The 23,679-nt window shown below is 45.9% G+C and overlaps 1 protein-coding gene across 1 annotated transcript in view; it reads left to right on the top strand.

Moving 5' to 3' along the window:
* Positions 1-23,679, top strand: part of TRPM6 (transient receptor potential cation channel subfamily M member 6) — a 1,703,532-nt gene that overhangs the window by 1,064,602 nt on the left and 615,251 nt on the right. Inside the window, exons 22-23 of the mRNA XM_069625828.1 lie at positions 7,969-8,143; positions 21,237-21,351. Of these exons, the coding sequence (XP_069481929.1) occupies positions 7,969-8,143; positions 21,237-21,351 (290 nt within the window). The remainder of the gene's footprint in view (positions 1-7,968; positions 8,144-21,236; positions 21,352-23,679) is intronic.

Here is a 23,679-nt window from a genome sequence, read left to right as displayed (position 1 = left end):
CCTTCCGCTGCATATTTATCTGAAGAGCTTCCTTTTGATGACATTCTGTTTCACTAGAATTGCCCGAAGCAGGGTTTTGAACCTACACCTATTCCCGTCAATCAGAGAGGTCCCTACGTTGAGATGGTGCTGGGAAATAGGAAACATCCGTTTTTGATAGACACTGGAGCACAGAAGTGTTCCATTGATCATTCACGGGTTCCAAACATTCCACTGTCAGGGCAAACCAATGTTTCTGTAGGGTTTTCTGGCACACCAGTTGTTTGTCCAGTTTCTTTGCCGGTACCTGTTTCTTTGGGTCCCTTTACGGACCATTGTCCATTTCTGTTGACTTTGGATTGCGGAGAGAACTTGCTGGGGTTGAATCTGTTAAAAGAATTAAATGCAGTGATTTATTGTTCTTCTGATGGAGTACACTTGACGATTTCACCACAGCAATTTTCTGTCTCGCAATTCTTGACTAGACCTTTGCCTCCAGAATTCATTAATGTGCCAGAGAGCTTGTGGGCTGTCGACGACAATGATGTCGGTGTTTTACAGATTGAACCTGTCAAGATAGTTTTGAAACATGGAATTGAGCTGCCACGCATTCCACAGTATAAGATTTCAGTTGAGGGCGAGCGAGCTTTGAAATGCATTGTTTCCGATTTTGTGCATCGTGGGGTGATTGAAGAAATTTCAGGAAGTTTGTGTAACAGTCCAATTTTACCCGTGTACAAGAAAGGCGATAATGCAATTCCATTCCGTTTCATAATTGATTTACGTGCCATTAATAAAGTCGTGGCACCACAATTTCCAATTGTGCCTGATGTAACGACAATCCTAACCATGATTCCAGCTACAGCTACTTACTTTAGTATTGTGGACCTGAAAAATGATTTCTTTAGTATTCCTATACACAAGGATAGTAGATATTTGTTCGCGTTCACCTTAGGGGGACGCTCGTTCACATTTACTCATGCACCTCAAGGGTACAAAGAGAGTCCTAGCATTTATAGTAGGGCTTTGAAAGAACAACTTGATACCCTTGAATTGCCCTCTACCTGTACTTTGCTTCACTACGTTGATGATTTCCTTCTAGCTGCTGACTCTGAGAGTGCCTGTAAGGAGGGCACTGTATTATTGCTTATCCATCTAGCTAAGCATGGTCACAAAGCTTTGCTTAAAAAATTTCAATATTGTGGTCAGGAGCTCGCCTATTTAGGCTATCTCCTCTCAAAGGAGGGAAGAAGATTGATACCTGAAAGAATAAAACACATTTCTGGCATGTCTGTCCCAAATACACAGAAGGAAGTTAGAGCCTTGATAGTCATGGCTTCTTACTGTAGGTTGTAGATCCCACATTTTTCACTAGTGCTCAAACTGATGTTGGCTTTGACAAAGAAGGGCATTTCTTCGCCATTGCCATGGAACGCGGAACATCAGCAATCGTTTGACTTGCTTAAGACTGCATTATGCTCTGCACCAGTTTTGGGCACACCAAACTATGAAAAGGCCTTTGTGTTGTTTGTGCATGAATGTGATGGATGTGCTTTGGCTGTATTAACACAGTAGCATGGAGGGAAGAATAGGCCGTGCAGTTACTTTTCTTCCGCCCTTGATCCTATAGCATGCGCTTTGCCAAGATGTTTGCGAGCTGTCGCTGCTGCTGCTGCGTCTGTGAAACAGAGTGAGGGAATGGTCCTAGGCCATGCTCTAACCCTGATGGTGCCTCACTCTGTAGATGTACTACTGAACCGAACTCAAACACAACACCTCACTTCTGCACGGTTGACAAGATATGAATTGATCTTGTTTGCTCTTCACATTCAAATTAAGAGCTGTTGTGTTCTTAATCCGGCTGAACTCCTACCTTTCCCGCAAGATACTACTTGCGGCGATGAAGTGCCACATGATTGTTTGTATACGACCGAACAAGAGACAAAGGGTAGAATTGATTTGAAAGATACTCCCTTGAATAATCCGCAAGGAGAGCTGTTTTGTGATGGCTCCTGCTTCAAACTTCCGGATGGTACATCCACAGCTGCTTATGCGATCACTACATTGAGCACGGTTGTGGAAACTAAGAGAATCACGCATAATTCTGCCCAGGCTGCAGAGATTATAGCATTGACCCGAGCTTGTGAATTTTCTGAAGGGCTTGCAGTAAATATATATACTGATAGTCAGTATGCCTTTGGGGTCGTTCACAACTTTGGGAGACTTTGGTCAGAGAGAGGGTTCCTAACTTCGCATGGTACCAAAATTGAACATGGCTCCCTAATAGTACAACTACTCTCAGCGCTTGCACTCCCTACTCAGTTAGCAGTTATGAAATGTGCAGCACATCGAAGGATTACAGATGATATAGGGAAAGGGAATGCTTTCGCTGATCAGATAGCTAGGCAAACTGCTACCGATCTCCTTACGGAAATGTATGTTATAAGGGAGTCTATAAATGCGTATGCAATGGATGAGGGTGTTGGGTCTGTATGGGATATCCAAGCTGATGCCACGTCAGAAGAATCCAAAAGGTGGGCGGAAGGCTTGGGGAAACTTGACGATGACGGGTGTTGGGTGGACATATTAGAAGGAAAATGGCTACTCCCTGATGCGTATGTTATGAGGATGGTCATCATGGCCCATGGTCCTACGCATGTATGTGCCCAGAAGATGACAAAAATGTTAGAGAAAGTTTGGGTAAATGACAAGATTTCGAAAATTGCCCAGCGCTACGTCCAGGAATGCATAATTTGCCTACAACACAACGTGGGAAAGGGGACAGTAACTCCAAGGGGTAGTTTTGGGCCACCCTCTGTCCCCTTTGAAGTGATCCACTTTGACTTTATTGAAATGGAATGATGCGATAATAAAAAATATGTACTAGTGGTTATCTGTGCTTTTAGTAAATGGGTTGAGGCTTTCCCTGTTAAAGATGCTACAGCTATGACTACTGGATAAATCATGTTAAAAGAATACTTCCCGCGTTCGGGCTACCAAGAGTTATCTGGTCGGACAATGGTCCACATTTTGTCGCTGCTGTAATTCTGCAGATATGTACGGCATTACGAATTGACTGATGGTTCCATTCGGCCAGACATGCTCAGAGCGCCGGACTAGTAGAAAGACACAACGGTATCATTAAGAACAAGCTCGCTAAAACGTGTGCTGGCACCAAACTAAAATGGCCGGACGCCTTACCGATCGTGTTATTATCCATGCGTACAACCCCTCAAACTAAGACTGGGCTCTCTCCATTTGAGGTGGTAATGGGGAGACCTGCCAATATTTGGAACCTTCCTAAATGTAACTCATTAAGAAATGTTGAAAATGTATTACTTTGAGATTATTGTAGCCAGTTGACTAAAAACCTGTATTTGATTTATCACCAGGTACGAGAAGCTTTACCTGTGCGATACGAGGGCCCGGGCCACAGCATACGGCCTGGAAGCTGGGTGCTCGTCAAATCTTTCGAGCGCTCCTCTTGCCTTGCGCCTCGCTGGCGTGGGCCATTCCAAGTCCTGTTGGTCACCCAGACAGCGGTGCGGGTCGCTGGTAGAAAGAACTGGATCCACAAGTCCCACGTCAAGAAACTTCTTCGCCCTGTGCCACACGTTACAGAAGAAACAGAACCCCTCGCTGATACTGCAACCAACGATCCCAAAGCAGTAAGTAGCACTGAGAGTGTGTCGGAGAATCTCTCTGAGCCCGTGAGGCTTAGGGAAGCTGCCATTTTGTCTCCACACTCTCTAAAAGTTTTGCATCCGGAAACTGCTATTTCGAATTCAGCACCTTCACTTGCTTCCGACACCTTGCTTCCAGCAGGAAGTGATGACATATTGTTTCCGGATCAATCAGTACCGGGAAAAGTAAGGTACAATCTACGTCCGAGGAAATAGATTTACGGCACGGTTTTGCTGTGCATCTGATAGACTTACGGCACGGTTCGGCTGTGCATTCGGAGGAGGAAAAGAGTCATTGAGGGCTTGTTTTTGCCCAAATCTGAGAAAGGGATTCTGTTGGCTAGGGTTGTGGAAGGACTAAGAAGTCGCTCGACCGGGAGGTTGCCAGCAAAGAAACTATGGGGTATCCATTTGAAGACTACAATGCCTGCTACCGCTACCGCTCGTATGGGACTTGTAAATAAGGGGGTGACCCACCGGGACAATGGACAAAATGCCTGGGCCCCGAAGATGTATTGCTGTATTTTTATAATGATATTTGGGTTTTTAATAGTCACTGCCTTAGGATTAAGGTGCCTGGAGGAATCTCATTCTTTAGAACTTTTGTTGCCTACTGAAAATGCACCTATTGTTCCTACTCCCTTTGTACATTTGCATACTCTATCTCCTAGGGATTCTCAGCACAGACAAAGGTACCACAATAATACTCTACTGCTTATCATGAATGCTACGCATGCCATTTTTAATAAATCTAACTGTTGGGTCTGCTCACATTTACCACAACACGGGTATAAGGGGCTAGGTTGGTATATTCATCCTTTACCGTTGACAACTGCTTGCTATGCTTCTCTTAGAGCACTGTTCTTTGGCCGGTGGAATGATAGCATCTCAGGGAACTTTGATGGCACCAATTTGAATAGTTTTGAGAAATGTGTTTTGACTCCCCTAGGATGCTCGCTTTTCGCAAACAGGAGTAAACCGAATGTTGCTTCTATTAGGCCTTCTGATAAACTGTATCGTCCCTTTCAATCTTTGATTTCCTTTAAAATGGCTCCAATAGGCAATAAGGATGCCATGCCTCCTTTTTTACACTGTTAACCATAGCCCCGATTCAGTTTCTTTTTGCATACAGAGGAATGGAACTCAGTCAATGGGACATTTTTTAGGTTGTGCCAACGTTGCAAATTTGACTGGGGAAAACAGACCTTTGTATGTAGGCGAACCTGTCTACTTTGTCTGCGGTAATGTAGCATTCCCATGGTTGCCCAGGGATTGGCAGGGAACCTGTTACCTAAGGATCCTGTTACCTGGGGTCTTTATAGCTAGTACAAGAGAAGTTTCGAAGGCTCGTCCACGGCGGGACGAGAATGGTGACACCCCAGCACAAATCTTGGGAGATATAGCTAAATCAATTGTGCCATTTTGGGGACAGATAGCGAATTCAGAAGATATCAGAAAACTAGCGAGAGTACTGGAGAGAACCATCAACCGGACCACAGACATACTCTATAATATGACGTTAGAACAAAAGGCGATAAGATTAGTAGCACTTCAAAACCGAATGGCATTAGATGTAATTCTAGCTGAGTGTGGTGGAGTGTGTAAATTAGTGGGGTCCGCTTGCTGTGTTTTCGACCAGATTCCTCCCCAACTATCTTCAAGGCAATACAGAATCTGCACGTCCTTAGTTCCGAAGTGCATGTTCCCGAGGGAAACTGGGATCTAAGCGCTTGGTTCTGGGAATTCTTGCGATCTTCGGGTTGGAAGGTACTTTCGGTCTTGCTAATTATTTTGGGAATCCTGTTGTTTCTTTGTTGCTGTCTTCAGTGTCTACCTGGTATGTGTTCAATGCTAGGGGGATGTTGCGCACAAGCGATAGGTTCGATAGGACATAAAATGTATGCCCTGGGTAAAACTTCCAAAGAATATGTGTTGAAAGATATTTTAGCAAAAGACCTAATGGCAATGGATATTTCCGACAGTGACTCAGGGTACATGGACGATGATGCATGGAGTTATTTGCAAGGAGATCCAAAGTAGTTTTAGCACTTGGCATAGGCCAAAAGGAGGGTTTGTCAAAAGTGAAATTATATCGTGCCTCCTATTGCAATAGATATATGAATATTGGCCTACGCCAAGCTGCTCGAAAGTCGCTTTCGAAAGAATCCGCTTTGCAAGGTCCTGACCTTAAATCAAATGTAAGCCGCCATTTTAGGTCAATCCGCCATTTTAGGATTCGCTTTGTAAAAGTCACCCTGTGAGTTAAAATGGTGGACGATGTCATTCCAGAATACAACATGGCCGTCTTGACCTCTGTACATAGCTAATATGTAACTTGCCTGCAGGCCACATGTTGAGGTCGTGAACTGAGATCTTGTCCTTCATTGACCTGTGTGTAAAAGGATTACATGTTGAAACAATGTATTCAAATACTGAACATAGAACATCTGTTTAACTACATTGTATTAATAATTGAGAAGACCTGCATGGAAAATCTTAGAATACACAGTTATTGCATAGGCTTGTTGATGCATGTATTAAAGGCAAACCAGTTATATGCTGTTGTTCGAGACTTGGCACGAACCCTAGATCGGTGATGTATTAAATGGAATATTAACCCAAAGTGGGGCTGGACATCGTGCCCACCAAGTGTATAAAAAGCGGATGCATTCTAATGTACAACATCTCTCACTGAACACTCTGAACCACGCTGGAGTTCGTTGTGTTGTACTGAGGGCCGATAGCTATCTGATTTCGCTCTGTTTTTGTAACTGGATTCAGTATAAAATAAAGTACTTTGTATGTTCCTTTGTAACCCGTGTTCGGTGTATTTCCTTTTGGGGTGCTCAGCCTCGATATTTTTTAATTTGTTTTCACACTGTGGTTTCAAATGAGTAAAGTTCTTTCCTCATTGCCGCCCAGAGACCATTTACAGTTTTACAGCCTCATCACGAGTTTGGCGGTAACCCTTAAATGCGGCTGTAACGCTATTAACGCTGCATATAAGGGACTGCCAAATCACGGGTTTGGCTGCATTTAACCCCAGCTCTGAGCTGGGGGTAAATGCGCCGGGATAATTCCTATTTTCGGGTGCTATTAGCGCGCACTAATTGCAGTGAAAATCACCCATTGCGTCCCAAAGGGGAATGGCGAATTACTGTTACTGCCAAAGGCATGACCCAGCGCTAAAAGCACCTGAGGGTTTGGCTGTAACACTATTAGCCTGGGCAAGATCCTGGCGGTAATACTGCTGGTATAGCGCCCAACCCATGATGAGGACCAATCTGTGGCAATAGAATGCAATGAAGTAGTGAATGTTACACGTTAGTAACTTTTACTTGCCTTCAATTTCCTTCCATGGTTTGCCACACTGTACTGTGATCATCTGTTAATAAGTAAGAGCAAAGGAACGTCTACAATTCATACATTCTTCCTAGTATGGGGAAATATACAAAAAATAGCAGGGCCCATGTTATATAACATTTGACCAGTTCTGAAACGTGAGCAAATGCTTTTATACTAGGAAATTGAGCAAAGAGGTTTCGTCACACTCAGTACTATCTAAAAACGTTTGAACTCAGGCAAACATAAATCAGACTGTTTTTGTGCATAACATAAAAATAAATCTGTTTACTACATTTCTTTTCATGTTACTCAGCAAACGTATTAAATGAAACAATCTGCTTTATTTTACCCTTGTGAACACATTTTTAGATAATCTTTTTGCTCCATTCCCAATTATCTAAGCAGCAAAAGTGGTGCTAAATTCATTTGGTCTGCTTTTTTCAAAAGTGCAAAGCATTGATAATCTGGCCCCAGAAGTAATGTTAACTTTGGAGGATCTAATCAAAGATATTCATCTAGGATGAGCAGAAACAGGAAGTTGGTTCTCAGTCCCAGCATATGATCTTCATTTCCTATAGATCTGCAGAAATGATTTCCACAACATATGTACGGTGTAAAAAGGGTACAACAATCACATTACCTTATCTAACAGAACTCAAAAGTATTCAAGTCTGTTTTACATATTATTTGAGTTCCATTTTAGAAATACAACATGGTTTAAAAAAAAATCCAATGAGTGTGTCTGATTTAATAGAAAGTGCCACTGTAACATAGCTCACAATCAATTCTGGAATAACAGGTGCAGGTTTAACAGAGGTGTGTAAGGTGTGATTGCCTGAGAGCCCCCATTGGGAATGTCACCACTTTGGGGGAAAGGCACCTTTTGTGTAGGGTAGGGGCATACTTTTCATTTCTTTACGTGTGTAGCTGTGGGCTAACGGACATGATCATGTATTTTCAGACGTCAAACATGTTCTACATCGTGATCATGATGGCCATAGTGCTGCTGAGCTTTGGGGTTGCACGGAAGGCGATCCTAGATCCAAACGAGCCTCCCTCTTGGACTCTGGCTCGGGATATTGTGTTCCAGCCATACTGGATGATGTTTGGAGAGGTGTATGCTGGAGAAATCGATGGTAGGTTTTTCAACTGTGCTCTTTAATGCAAAGTCTATTATCATCTAAACAAATATTTATTCCATGAAAATGTTTTTTTGATGAGGTAATGTTATCATGGCCTCTTTTGTGTTTGGCTAACTACCAACAAATAAATAAAAGGAATACATGCCAGAACACAAATCTGGGTGTGCCAGGAAAGAGCGAGTTAGGGAGACATTAGAGCATATGTTTTTTTAATCTCGTTTATGTCTTTCCTAATTTCAAAAACGTTCAGGGATTTCTGAGATGTCGAATAATCCTCAACACTGACTTTGTTGCTGCCAGCTCCTTGCTGTCTCTCAGGAAGCCCTACAGGTTGCTTCTTCCGCTCCCCAACAACCTATGATAATACAATCATTTGTGACCTTGATCACTGCTGGGATGGAAATCCTTCATATAGCCTGTCCTCCTGCTCCACTCCCACGCCTGCCTTCTCCTGCAACCAGAGAAGCCACTCATTCCAGTGTGCCTCTCCTGGTTTGCCTTTGGTAGCATTGAGGAGAAGCCAGAAACACGCCTGCCTCCTCCTGCAACCAGAGAAGCGACTCATTCCAGTGTGGCTTTCCTGGTTTGCATTTGGTAGCATTGGGGAAAAGTCAGTGACACACCTGCCTTCTCCTCCAACCAGAGAAGCCACTCATTCCAGTGTGGCTCTCCTGGTTTACATTTGGTAGCATTGAGGAGAAGCCAGAAACACGCCTGCCTCCTCCTGCAACCAGAGAAGCGACTCATTCCAGTGTGGCTCTCCTGGTTTGCATTTGGTAGCATTGGGGAGAAGCCAGTGACACACCTGCTTTATCCTGCAACCAGAGAAGTGACTCATTCCATTGTGGCTCTTCTGGTTTGCATTTGGCAGCATTGGGGGAAAGCCAGAGACACACTTGCCTTCTCCTGCAACCAAAGAAGCGACTCATTCCAGTGTGGCTCTTCTGGTTTGCATTTGGCAGCATTGGGGAGAAGCCAGAGACACACCTGCCTTCTCCTGCAACCAGAGAAGCGACTCATTCCAGTGTGGCTCTTCTGGTTTGCATTTGGCAGCATTGGGGAGAAGCCAGAGACACACCTGCCTTCTCCTGCAACCAGAGAAGCGACTCATTCCAGTGTGGCTCTTCTGGTTTACATTTGGCTGCATTGGGGAGAAGCAAGAGACACACCTGCCTTCTCCTGCAACCAGAGAAGCGACTCATTCCAGTGTGGCTCTTCTGGTTTGCATTTGGCAGCATTGGGGAGAAGCCAGAGACACACCTGCCTTCTCCTGCAACCAGAGAAGCGACTCATTCCAGTGTGGCTCTTCTGGTTTGCATTTGGCAGCATTGGGGAGAAGCCAGAGACACACCTGCCTTCTCCTGCAACCAGAGAAGCGACTCATTCCAGTGTGGCTCTTCTGGTTTGCATTTGGCAGCATTGGGTAGAAGCCAGAGAATTAGCCATGTCCCTGTTCATTCCTTCTGAGATTGAGGGGCATCAGTGTTTAATGCTTTATAATGTTATCCTTAGCCTTTTCCCTTCTGGGTTGCCTGTAGTCTGGTGATTGATCAAGCAGACTACAGACTACAGATCAAGTGTGTCTCTGGTTTATGTATGGCGGTTTCATTCGGGTTACTTTGATACAAGGGATTTTATCTTGGTATCTTGGAATTGGTCCAGGAGGCAAACGCGAGAGAGTTATTTTTACCACCCATTATTCCACTTGTACCTCATGTTGGCCTGATGTGCTGACGTTTAACCGTTTGGACCACTTTCGCAGTCCATCGTTTCGCTACAGTACATAAATCCCGGCTGTAGATAGTTGCATTGGCTGTTTCCACTGTCTCTTCAGATGACTGTATCTAGTTGTTCTGTTGTGGAATTGTCAAACGCACCCGCCTCGTGCCCACTTTATTTTGCAAGCTTGCAGCATCCATGGGAGCCATGTCTAGTTTTACTCCCTCCCCCCTTCATAAACATGCTCTGCTATACCCCTGCCTTCTTGGCACTTCTTTCTTGAGCCTCTCTCCTACTTTCCTGCATCATATCTTATATACTCAACTCTCTCCTTTCAGAAGAACAAACAGCATCCAGAAGACACATTTTCTTTCCGATTTTCTACTTCCTTCTCCATTCCATTTACACTGTCTTTATTTTCCTGGATATTATGGAGGGGCTAGAGGCTCTTTCATTGCGCAGGGGTCCGGTTAGCATCGCACAGCATCTCTGGGCGTATTGCCAAATCCAGGGAGGGGGCATCCTTCTTGTTTGGCACATCTGTAATCTTGCGCTGGGAGTTTATATTTGGAGTTCAGGATCTACTAGTTCCTTTCCCTTCAAAAGTAGTATGCTGGCACTCGGCAAAGATGTTAGGTGCCAGTGAAACAGAGAAATATTAAAGTCTCTTACCAACAAGACCAATAATCTGGTGGGGGCTCTAGTTTTGCCTCCCCCCCTCATCCATGGCGTGCTGCTGGGCCTCCAATTCTCCAACTTGGCTCGCAGGTTACATGTCTATCTAGACCTCCTATCCTCTCGGAGAGTAGAGAAATCTTGTGAGGTGGTAGCACCCGAGGACTAGCTGTGATATGGCAGCAATGAAGAGGATTGGGTACCAAGGCGAGTCAGTCGCAATTGTGGTGGAAGATTTGGGTAAGGCCTGAGGAGAGCATGCCTTTCTTGTGCCATGCTTTCGCAGAGGATGGCTCAACAAACGTCCATCTCAGAGGGTATAGTGGTAGCTTGACGTGTCCTGGATGTGCAGACTGATTTCAAGACTATTCAAACATTTTTGAACATTTATTTTACATAACATGCCGTGTCCAGTACCTCTAATACAGTCCATATGTTCCAAGATCATGGATTGGGCTACAGGCATGCGAATGGCAGATCCTCTGATTGAGAGATGGAAATATGCATCAGAATATTCTAGATTGTTCTTGTGCCTTCTTGCAGCACAGTAAACCTCTGGGCTTTTAAGCAAATCTACTGTTTGCTTTACTTTGGAGTACTATCCACATATGTACCCATATATGATTCCCAGCAGCTCCCTCAACTATTGCCACTGAAGTACTCCACCACAGTGATTCTACACCACAATCTTACATTCTCGTAAAGGTCTCCAGGGCCTTAAGTCCAACTTCAGAAACTCCTTAAATCCTGATTTCAATGTTTAATAGCTCCCGGACCACTCAATTAACTATTGCCTGTTGAGACGAGAAGAGCTTGAACAAAAGTGAATCTCTGATCTCACTTGGGTGCGCACACTCAAAGTCACTTTTGTATTGTGGAATAACCACTGAATTAAGGAGTAGGGCTGGTGCAGTTTCAAGACATCCACAGACTGATGATTTTCTGAGAGATGTGCTTGTAAGTGCATCAGTCCTTGCTCCCGCACCAGTCGTTGTACCCATTTCCTTTGCCCAACCTCCCTTCAACAAACCAAAAATAAGGGAGTGTGAAATGCTGCCAGAGCTCTTATCAGGGCCCCAGCAGCATGCATATGCCCAAAATAGAAATACTGATGTTTGACATGCTTAGCATGAGTGTTTCTATTTTTATTACCTTTACGCCTTTGAAAATAGAGGAGGAGATATAAACAGTAAGGCTCCTGTTACTGCAAGTGGACTTACCGACTTTACATTTGTCTGACCCCAAAAGTGGGATCAGTGATCCAATGCATACGCAGGTGTTTATCACTGTGGCGGGATCACCCCCATCACTAAGGGATAAATGGAGGTGCTTGGTGTGTGTAACCTGCATCTACAGCCAATCCTTTATGCACCTCAAAAAGTCCTTGTTGTGAATCAGGGACTTCTGGGGAAGGAACCCAGGCATAAAAATGTGATAGGTTTAAAGGTCTTCCATTCTGCACTTGGTTTTTTATGTGAAGTGGACCTTACAATGTTCTGATACACAACTACATGAAGTAACTCGGAATACTGTACACCATGCTACAGGCTGCAAAACCTAAGTTAACACCAAATGGTTCACAATACATTTTTATTTGCTCACAAATTCATAACAATGTATATATAAGAAAGCTGAGCACTTCCTATACTGGCGCCAGGCACATCCATTTAGTTTAAAAGTGAATCTCTTCAGAAATATTGTAAAATGTGTTAAATGATGATGGCATCCCCCCGAATACCTTGGGAGAACTGTTCCTTCATTTTGAACCCATAAGATAAAAATATCTCGGCTTCGTGGTTGCAATCACTCCTCATTTCAATCTTCTAGCAATCACTCAATGGTACATCATCAAACAAACCTTTCCTATAGATGTCTACTTTAGCTAAATCCTAGCTGCTAAATAGACTCACCATGCCCCACGCATTAACCCTTTGGGCCTGATTTACAGAAGCGTTTTACAATGGCGCAATCCCATAGGAAAACGCTCTGTGAATCAGGCCCTTTAAGCCTGATACTGCTCCATGAGAATTGGCAGAAAAAGTCCTCTTCATTTACTGGAAAACACATTTACAACAATGTTGTGGCATCAGACATGGAGCTATTTGTCTCCATGATAGACCTGTTTATTATCAGCGGCACTGGAGAGAAACATCCACCTGGGCATTGTCACAGATCGCCCCAAGAACACACCAACTCTTGAAGACAGTTCAAGTGTTTTAATTAAAGGTTCAGAAAATGGGCTGACTAAGGGCAGTCCCTCTTACTCTCGTCTGCCCCGGGTAGGTCCAAACCCAGGTGTCCCCCAACTTCAGGAGGGTCTCTAGAGATCATTAGTACCTGGCACGCCGCGTCCGCGGGAACCCATGAACGTGGATTGGCTCGTTTCCGAGACATACCACAGTGTAATTCCGTGGACGCACGAACGTCGTTCGCGTGCTGCATACGCTTTTTATTTTTATTTTTCAAGGCAACCTTGGAAAGGGAGAAGGGACCACACAAAGTCACTTCTCCCTTTCCAAGGTGGCCCGTTTCCTCCCATTCATTAGTACGGAGCAACTTGGCCCAAAATGGTGCCCTGCTGCTCCGTACTAATGAAGAATTATGCGCGTTCTAGTGTTCCTAGAACTAACAGGTACTGCGACAAAACCTTTTCAAATGGCAAAAGAAATGCTGCTTGAAAAGTTTTCGTCAGCCTTTAGTGTTCCGGGGCTGTAAACTCAGGAAAACTACTTTCCCAAGCCTGCAGACCCTCGAATACTAATGGCAATAAGCCCCTCGACTGTGGGCCAATATCACCCATGGTAATGCCCCCACGGCCTTCGTTAAGGCCCTCGCTATGCTCAGGCCTGTAACTATGGGCCTGGGGGCATTACCTGGGGCATTATTGGCACGCCGTCTCGGGGCTTATTGCCACAGTAACTCCTACTGTCTATTTCAATCTACAAACAATCTAGGTCCATCCTAACATAGATCCTACAAAGATAATATAACAAAAGGTGCCTTCCAGATACTCAGGTCTCACTTGGTCCTTTCCTTGCCTGCTCTTATAGCACTCACCCTGATGCTCTATTCTTCCTCTCCCTTCTTTCGACTCTCCTCCATTTCTTCCTCTCCTTTATTTCTCCCTCTCTTGTGCATCCCTCTGATGTTCTCTCTCAACTCCAACTCTCCTTCCTTCTCTACCACTACTCTCTCCTCTCCACACTACTACTCTCCCCTCTCCTCACTACTAGTGTAGAGAAGCAGCCAAGTGCCTCTACCGGAAGTCCCGCCCCATCTTGCCTACATGCTGGAAACCGGAAAATGCGACATGCACAACGCCAATAATGGTCCCTATACCGCGAAGAGGGCTCAAAACAAGTTATCCATTGAGAAAGCCCTATATGATGTACCTGCAGAGAAATTACACTCTTTTAAAGGAGGTTCCAGAAGAAGTGTGAAGATGAATGTAAGAGAAGACTGGTCATGTCACATGAAGCAGAAATGATGCACCCAGAAGAGATGCCAATGAAGAGAGTATATGGACCTTATAGAATCTGATGGCGAAGTAAAGAATTGAGCAACATTTCACGAGCAACATGAAGATTGCACATGCAGAAAGCACTGAAGAAAATGCAAAGTCGTTTTTCTAATTGTACAGATACTGAAAAGCAAGTAGACTAAGTAATCATAAAGCTGGCTATACGTAGTGAATAGACTGAAGGCGGTGCCATCACTATATATATGTGTATAGAATCTGGATGTTCCACGACGCATTTTAGCAAAAAACTAGGACTGCATGAACAGAAGGCCTGAAAGTGTGGCACAGTAGAAGAAAACAGCTGACGACGAGGGAAGATTCGAGAAAGGTTGTCTGGCCCGGTGTCAAGGGTTGGGGCAGCCAAGAAACTGGTTATCTATTTGAGAAGATACAATGAACATGAGACTCGAGGCAAGCTCCTGTTGAGGTGTAATGGAAAAACACTAGAAGTGCCAGGTTTTATTCATCTAATAATGTTAAATGCGAAGAAAGAGCTCAAAACATGGTCTCCTGTCACATGGTCAAAATGAAAATAGACTTTGGGCAAGCTACACCGAGACTTGAAGATAAGACTATGCTCACACTCCCTTCTATTCTCAGGAGCAGTGATACTTGCAAGGCCGAGTTCAAACACTAATTGAATGGCAGACAGCAGGAGTGATGATGGATGTTGGGCCAATTGGGTGGGGAGGCATGGTCAAGTCCAACCCTCCAGCACCTAGGGAACCAGCTTGCGTGCTGCTAGCGAGTGGAATATTCCAGAAGGCTACAAGCATGCTGACCAATCATAGAGGGCCACGTAGTAAAGAGCCCTATAGTTTGAAAGCCAATGAAACATTGTGTATTTCATGACAGCGAAGATGACTTGCACCAGGGGTGGGCATAGCTGTATACCTGACCTTCAAGCTCCAATCACAATGATAGCCCACATAGAAAGTATACCTAGATGTTCCCCGTAGACCAACCATAATCTTACATAAGTTTTCTTATTTTGCCACGTAGTATGACGTCACGTATCACAAATTTCTGCTATAAAATTAATGTTTTTTATGAAGTGCTTCTAGAAACTTATGCTGTGGGCCGGCCATTGACACCCGTTGTACTCCCTGTTTAGACAATTGCAATTAAAAACAGTCATGTTTGCCAGCTTCCTGAGTCGGTCTTATTATTGGTGTAAGGGTAAGATCTGCATCCCCATCCATCCCATAGAGCAATACCACCATTAAAGGGTTCGCTACTGTCCCCTGTCCACTGTACCACTGTCTTCTTTCTCTACTACTCTCCACTACTCTCTTCTCCTGCCACGGTTTGCTATACCAAATGGGCGCTCTATGAGTGATGGTGCGCTGGCAGTTCATTCAAACATGACCTCCAGACAATGCACTCACAATGTCATGATGTTGTTCTCGGCCGCACTGAAAGCTCGAATAGATGCAGAAGTAGTTGCATCTCAATGCTCTGACTTCCGTCTAGCTTCCCGTTTGTCCAAGTTGCCTTCTTCGTTTCTCAGCCCTTTCTTGGGCACTGTTGGCTCTCTCTCTTCTCCTCTCCAGCATCTCCATTCCTGTTCGAGTTCTCATCTAAGAACCATCTTTCCTTCTCCCTCGTTCTCCCTGGTTGTCCCTGGATTTGCCGTTTCTCTTTTGGATTCCATCTAAGCTGTTTCCTGGATCTTGCTTTTGGATATAGAAGCCTTTCCTGCATTCTACACCTTGGGATTCTTCAGAACACCTTAAGGAGGTGTCATGCCCACGCCGCTGGCGCACGCATTGTCAACCATCATGGACTACTTGGTACTCATTTATCCTCCTAATACTCCGTGAACAACTCCTTTTCATGCCTTGGTCTTTTATTTCCATTTGCTCAACTTTGGTTCTTTCTTATTTTATTCAATTAACTACATCTACCATAATGCACCTGGCTACAGTCCTCAATTCCTGGCTATTCTCATTCATCGTTATTGGGACCACAATCCCCAGAAGCCCTAGTGGCCAGTGCTGCTTCCACCTGCTCAGGACCAGAGAGAGAGGAGGCAGATTGTCTTCAGGTGTGCGGCTCCAGGTGCTGTCAATTAGCCTGCCTCAGAACAGGGCAGGGCTGTATATAAGCAGCTGCCTGCAGGAGCACAGTGTCTTGCATCTTGAGTTCTCCCCGCTCCTGTTTGCCTTGACCCATTACTTTGTATGCTGTTCCTGCATTATCCTGTTTTGTTCCAGTGCCCTTTCCGGGCTCCCTGCCTTGCAGCCGATCACGTTCCGCTGCCTTCTACCTACAGCCCTTGTCCTCTGGGCTTCCTGCCTTGCAGCCTATTACAGTCCTCTGCAGCCCTCTACAGTCAGCCGCCCTGCTCCTCTGGGCTCACTCCTTGCTGCCCTGCTCCTCTGGGCTCCTTGCCCTGCAGCCTGCCTCACTCTGGCTGCCTACAGTCCTTGACGTCTGGGCTCCCTGCCCTGCAGCCTGCCTCACTCCGGCTGCCTACAGTCCTAGTCCTCTGCAGCCCGCCTTGCAGCCTGCCTCACTCCGGCTGCCTACAGTCCTTGTACTCTGGGCACCCTGCCCTGCAGCCTGCCTCACTCCGGCTGCCTACAGTCCTTGTCCTCTGGGCTCCCTGCCCTGCAGCCTGCCTCACTCCGGCAGCCTACAATCCTTGTCCTCTGGGCTCCCTGCCCTGCAGCCTGCCTCACTCCGGCTGCCTACCGTCCTTGTCCTCTGGGCTCCCTGCCCTGCAGCCTGCCTCACTCCGGCTGCCTACAGCCCTTGTCCTCTGGGCTCCCTACCGTGCAGCTTGCAACCCTCTGCTGTCTCCAAGCCCTTGTTCCCTGGGCTCCCTACCTTGCAGCCTGCACCTCTTCGCTGCCTACAGTCCTTGTCCTCTGGGCTCCTTCCTTGCAGCCTGTCCCCCTCCGTTGCCTACAGCCCTGCTCCTCTGGGCTCCTTACCTCGCGGCCCTATTCTTTTGGGCTCTCTGTCTGTCACCTACTACTAATCTCTCTCTGTCCTGTTCTTCTGGACTCCCTGCCTTGCAGCCTACTACAGTCCTCCGCAGTCCTATACAGTTTGCCTGCACCTAGTGCCACTCTTGACTGCAGACCTGCTTCCTACTTTGCAGCCCTTCTGTTTTCCTGACTGCTGCTCCTTGTTCTCTTCCTTGAGTCCTCTGTACTCCACCTTAGGTTATCTATTTCAGTCTAACTGCCTTTCCTTCATTTCCTTCTGCTAGATTGCTCATTGACTTCCTTTTCGCTGGATATTTCTGTTCTTGTCTTCTCATGTGTCTTATGTACAGAGCTTGCCTGTTGGTTTCCGGCAGGCAACCTCTGCCCCTTCCTTTGTCGCGTTTTCAGTGTTACAGACACCCACTGCTGTTGTTCCCAGCCATGAGCATACAGCGTGGGCCTCTGTTATCCCTCTTTCTTAGTCTCACTCACTCAACTTGCACGGACACTCACACCCAAGTAACACTTTCTCCCACCAACCATTAGCTCACCTTGCTCACGACTTCATCAATCCTCTTCCACACTCCTATGCACCGGCCTTACTCTGCTTGGTTGTTTGCTCCTCTTTCTCCTCCCTTGACCTCAGCGACTCCCTCAAAAAGCAAAAAAGAAAAAATGTGATGACTTTTTTTGTGAAAACTTTTTCAAAATAAAACCCATCGAATAAAAAAAAGTATGCCAATGTAATAACATGAAACCCTCAAGCTGGATGAGGAATCTGCAGTTCATCATCAACAGTGAGGGCTGACAAGCTTGCTCTGCCTTAATGTGGGCAAAACAGAGATCCTGCTTTTAGACCGCTTTTAGACCGAATCGCCCCTTGCTCTGTCCCCCTTCCCTTCGTAACATCTCTCTAGAAAACCCAAAGGTTGTGTGTAACATTTGATAACAAATTCTCATTCACACTGCAAGTGGCCAAAACATTCTATCAGATGCAAATAACTCAAAGAAACCTATTGCTCCTCACAACGGTCAATTATTCCGCTCGTGTTGCTGCAACAACATAAACATTGGGATCCCAGAAAAGACACTATCAGAACTCCAATGACTCAACATATTTTTGGCTTGAGCGCTACAGGCCCTATTCTGTAACCCAAGAAGGGGAAGCATCTATTCAAGATTTGATACTTGTCCACTAGGTTTCACTATGATGACTGAGGCTAGTTGCACTGCACACCTTCCTGGCAAGTGAAGGATCTCCAGGTGATTCTCCAATCTCATGGCTGGCTCTCATTGATGTAGTTACACATCTGGAGGTTTACACTGCAACCAAACTGCAACTTCCTAGCCTGTTAAATGGCAGAATCCCTATCACCTAGGAAATGTTTCACCTGCTCCCACCTAGTCCCATTTGCTTCCCCACCTCCAGGGCTCTGAGGCTGCTGATAGGAGGCATGCAGTGCTTTACAAATAACCTAAAATGGTGGCACCATACTCAAAATCCCTCCTTGTACTTTTCTCTACACCCCTTATTTCCATAGTCTTGGGGACTATCCATCAGTTTAGTAAGGAATTCATGGATGAACTTTAGTCTTTATATTTCAGTTATGCGATTTAGTAGGTCTATTCTGTGAAATGGGTGTACATAAAACGTGCCTTTAGTTTCTCTTTTTAAAATGTTTATTTTTTCCATTCTATTGTTGCATTATGGGCGCATATGATGCCGCTTTGGTGGGTATGTAACTGTTTAGAGATAGCTTTAATAGCACCGGCATCACAGTGGCACGTATTTTCATTACCTTACACGTAAAAAGATTAAGACAACAAGGTGGTATGTGACTAGAAATGAAAGGGGATTCACTAGCTCATTAGAAGAGGAGCAAGCAATATTCATTATGGTGCTATGCTGCTGCTTTTACTTTCAAATTGTCAAGTGCCCCGACCCCTCCTCCACCCCTTGCCTCCTATGGCCTCCCACCCTCCATCCTCCTCTCTCTCCTGGCACACCTGACGAGGTCACCAGAGTTGTCCGCTCTGTGAAGGTCTCCTCCAAATAGGTTTCCCCCTGCTCCTCCAGAACCATTAAGGACAACATTGGCTCTCTTGCCCCTGCCGATTTCTGAAACCACTGCTTTGCCACTGGATCTTTCCCTTCCTCTCTCAAGCACTCCCTTGTGCACCCTATCCTGAAAAAACCTTCAGCAGATCCCATTTGCCCAGCCAACTACCGCCCCATCTCTATCACCCCCTTCCTTGGGAAACCCCTGGAGAAACTGGCCTCCCCCCAAGTCACTTCTCATACAGAACTTGTTGGCTGTCTCCACGACCATCAATCTGGATTCCAAGCATCGAGAGGCATGGAAACTGCTCTTCTGAACATCCATGAAGAACTGCTCACATCTCTGGACTCTCTACTTGATCTCTCCTCTGCCTTTGACACAGTTAACCACTCCATCTTCATAAAACGGCTCCATGATACCCTGGGCATTTTGTAGCATGCACTGGACTGGCTGACCTCCTTCCTAAGTGACCACCAATCCAAGGTTATTCTGGGCACCTTCTCCTCCCCTACCTCTTTCTCCATGTGTGGTGTCCCCAGAGCTCCAACCACTCCCTGTGGCTCTTTAACACGCACCTTGTTCCTCTGGCACGCCGTATCTCCACCTTCTCCCCTACCTTCCAGTGTTACGCAGATGACACACAACTTTTCTTCAAACTCCCTGCTGACCCTCTTACCTCTTCCGTCATCCCGAACTGCCTATATTCCATCCATTCCTGGTGCACTGCCAATGACCTCTGCCTCAATGCCAGTGAGACTGAGATTCTTTCTATTGGGACCCCTGCTTCCTTTTTCTCCCCCTCACTCTGGCCATCCTCTATGGGCTCTCCCCCTTCACCTTCATCTGATGCTAGAAACCTTGGAGTCATCTTCTATTCCTCTCTCTCTTTCCTCCCTCACATTCAGGACGTTGCCAAGAAGTCCCACTTTCAACTCTTCCTTCTCAAAGGAATTCTCCCCTTTCTCACTTTCCCCCAGAAGCTTATTGCTACTCAAGCCCTGATTCTCCCAAGGCTTGACTATTGCAACGGCCTTCTCTTGAATCTACCCTATTCCTCTCTACGACCACTCCAGCTAATCCAGAATAGGGCAGCAAGACTTATCCTTTGCCTCAAGCCCAGGGACTGCATCTTTCCTGGCCAAAAAATCTTCACTGGCTCCCGGTTGCTGCACGATTACATTCAAATCCCTCTGCATCATCCACAAGGATGTCTGGGGCTAGTTAGCATGCTATCTACAACTTGCTCTTACTAAATGCTCTCCTTCTAGACCTCTACGTTCCTCTGGCACCAACTCTATGTGTAAAGCGTTTCGCTAAACAGAGGGCCGGAGGCCGGCCTCTTTATTCAGCTGGCTCCCTCTTATGGTAAAGCCTCCCCCTTTCTCTTTGTCTTGAGCCGAACCTCCTCAAATTCCGGTCGGTCCTCAAGCCGTTCCTTTTCACCTCCTCCTTCCCTTCTCCCCCCCTCTTTTAATCTCATAGTCGCTGCAATTGGTGAGCAGGGCCCTTATGTGTCCTATGGGGCCCTGGCATCCCACACCCAATCGCCTCAGCCTCTGCCTACACAAAGCACTTGCCTCAGCACCCACTGAAGGCCTGCAGTTACCTACTTATTCAGCTCAATGCGCTCTAGCACTTACTATACTTGGCTCTTACATCTGCTGCTCACCCACGAGCACAGACATTTCCAGCACTTACCCCCACTCTCTCTGCGCTTGCACGTTCTGAATGCCCACAAGGCCTAGTAGGTTTTCCTTTTATCCTCCAGTGTATATATTGTTTTCAAACCCATGTTCCCTCCCTGTTGCCCTGTCCGCACTTTGAAACACAATTTACTTGGTGTATAAGCGCCTAAAAAGTGCACAATAAAATAAAATGAAAAATAAGTATGTAAAATGTGCGCTATGTGCAAAGTCACAAGATGATAAGCAATTTATTTAGTCACAAACGTTGCGTATGCCACAGTTGTCTCCTGCTGTGTATGTTGGAGGACAGGGGCACCTACCTCCATTTGATAGTATGCTGCCTGGTGCCTGAAATGCCATTGCAAACCGTAGGAGATCACCGAAATAGGTGGAGGTTAAATGCACGTGCGGGTTGAAAAGCGCAGCAGGTGAAAGCATGCGAGGCGCAGAATAAAACCGAGCGTTTATCTTTGACTTTTTTCCCCCCTGCAGCTTGTGAAGAAAACCCTGAATGCCCTCCTGGTTCCTTCCTGACCCCGTTCCTGCAGGCCGTATACCTCTTCATACAGTACATCATCATGGTCAACTTGCTGATTGCTTTCTTTAAGTAAGTACGACACGCTGCAGAATCCTGTCTCAATTAATGACTGTGCACCGCTATTGTGGCAATAAGCCACGAGACTGCAGGCCAATACTGCCCCAGGTAATGCCCCCGGGGCCGTAGTTACAGGCCTGAGCACAGCGAGGGCCTTAACGAAGCCCCGGGGGCATTACCTCGGGCGGTATTGGCCCGCAGTCGAGGGGCTTATTGCCATTCGTGCCCCGGCCAATTAGACCGGGATACTATGTTGTGTTTGTGAATGATGATGCAGGGTTATTGTTGTGATGTAGGTGGTAATGGTTGAGTATGAGATTGTGGGCTGGTTCCCTTGTAGCGAGTTCCATAAAAGGCCTGTTATGGTTATAGTGATTGTTTTGGAAGTGTGTTAGCCAATTGGCAGGTACTCTAAGGACTTGGTAGGGGATAGCTTTATGCTAGGAGCAGTTTGCTGGATGGAGGTTTAGAAGGATTGTTTTATATACATACATGTTAGTAACACTGTTCCTTCTGTTTCTTTCTGTGATTGCATGGTTATGTATGGGGGGAGATGTGTTGTGTTTTACCTATCCTGACTATGTGGCTATTCCCTGTATGTATGTGTGCCTGAGTCTGGAATGTTTAGTATGGAGTGTTCTGGTTGGAATGTTTGGATGTGAGTGCCTGTGTTCCATTAGTGCCAGTTGGAAACTTAAGCTTGGCACAGGGGGACCGGTGGGTGCTTCTATCCTATGAATTTATCCTATGTTATATTTATTGTACTTACCTGTGTTCCTGTGGACTTACTAAAGAAACCTAAACCCAACAAGGCTCCTGAGTGGTTATTTTAACCCCAACCCACAACTTAACATACTAATTGTTTTTTTTCTGTTCCGAAACGTTTCGGGACCGAAAAAAAAAAAGTACAAAAAAATGGCCACTGGGAAAGGGAAAACGTAGTCCATTTTCCCTTTCCATGGCGGCCATCGGGAGCGGGCGTGCTGGGAACATTCTGTTCCTAGCGCGTCCGCTCCCGAGAAAAGAAGAAAAAAAGAAGGTAAGTGGGGTGGGGAAGGAAAAAAGGAAAAAAAAACGTACCGCGGTCTCCAGCGGGGGACGAGGGAAGCCTCCAGCCATGGGGAGGCTCGGAGCGGGGATTGCCCCATTTCGAGCCTCCTCATTGGCTGAAGGGCTGCCATGCCCCTCGCCGCAAACAGAGAACCCGGCACGCACGGCGTAAAAGGGAATACCGTGTGGTATGGCTCGCAATTGAGCCAATCACCACGCTGTATCCCCGTTGCGCCGCGCGTGCCGGGTACTAATCTCTGATAACATGCACCGGCCCGACTCCCTACCTGAAGGAACTCTGTGTCCGCATTTCAGAGACCACCTTTACGTGCAGGGGTGTTTCTTTGTGGTAATTTCAAAGGAAGCATCCAGAAACACGACGGCTCTTCAAAAACTGAGGCAAGCGCAACCCACAGCAACATATTGTTCATGTACGATTGAAGCAATGAAAGGCTTTTGTTACAATGCACGAATAACCAAGGGCCACATAAATTAGCCGCAAGAAATACTTCCCCGCCATTTTCATAACATTTGGCAGGATGCAGGAATACGTTCAAAACATTATTTTTGTGGGTGAGACAAAGTGCAGCAACTGTTATCTGCATTCGACGCCATTGCATTTGAAGCCCCTTTGATTTGAAAAAAGGGTCATTACACACATTAGTGCAGTTTACTGTGTTGGAAACATACACAACACATTGCTGCTATAAAGGTAACTCTGCAATACATTGACGATATGCGTGGGACTTTTAAGTGCATGCAATATATGTTCCACATGCACTAAACTCTCAATATTGTTAATTATGGCAATTGTATTTATTTATTCATTTATTGAACATTTCTTAGGTGCCTCTACAACAAAATAGTGTTTTTCCAAGCGCCACAAGACAAAATGGGGACGGAACAAGGGGAGTAAATAATAATAGAAGACACCTCATTACGACCCTGGCGTTAAGGGATTACCGGTAAGGGTACCGGTACCGGTAATCCCTTAACGCCTGATTACAAAGTCCCTTTGCGGGTCCCGACCTTAATGGCTGGTCTGTACCAGCCGTTAAGGTAAGGACCCGCAAAGGGACCTTGAAGGTGATTACGGTACCGCATTTTGCGGTACCGTAATTACCGCCTTCCCCTTTCCCATTGAGCCCTATGGGGCAAAAATGGGAATGGCCAATGGTAAATGGGGAATTACCGCCCACCAACCTTGGAATGGAGCGGTAATTCCCCATGTCACCATGGCGGATCCGGTAAATTACCGGCGTTAACCATGGCGCTAATAGGGCCATTGGT

The sequence above is a fragment of the Ambystoma mexicanum genome, chromosome 6p (genome assembly GCF_040938575.1).
Source record: "Ambystoma mexicanum isolate Mex_15411 chromosome 6p, UKY_AmexF1_1, whole genome shotgun sequence".
NCBI lineage: Eukaryota > Metazoa > Chordata > Amphibia > Caudata > Ambystomatidae > Ambystoma > Ambystoma mexicanum.
The sequence above is the reverse complement of the archived record's forward strand: the minus strand, read 5'-3'. Positions and strand labels throughout refer to the sequence as shown.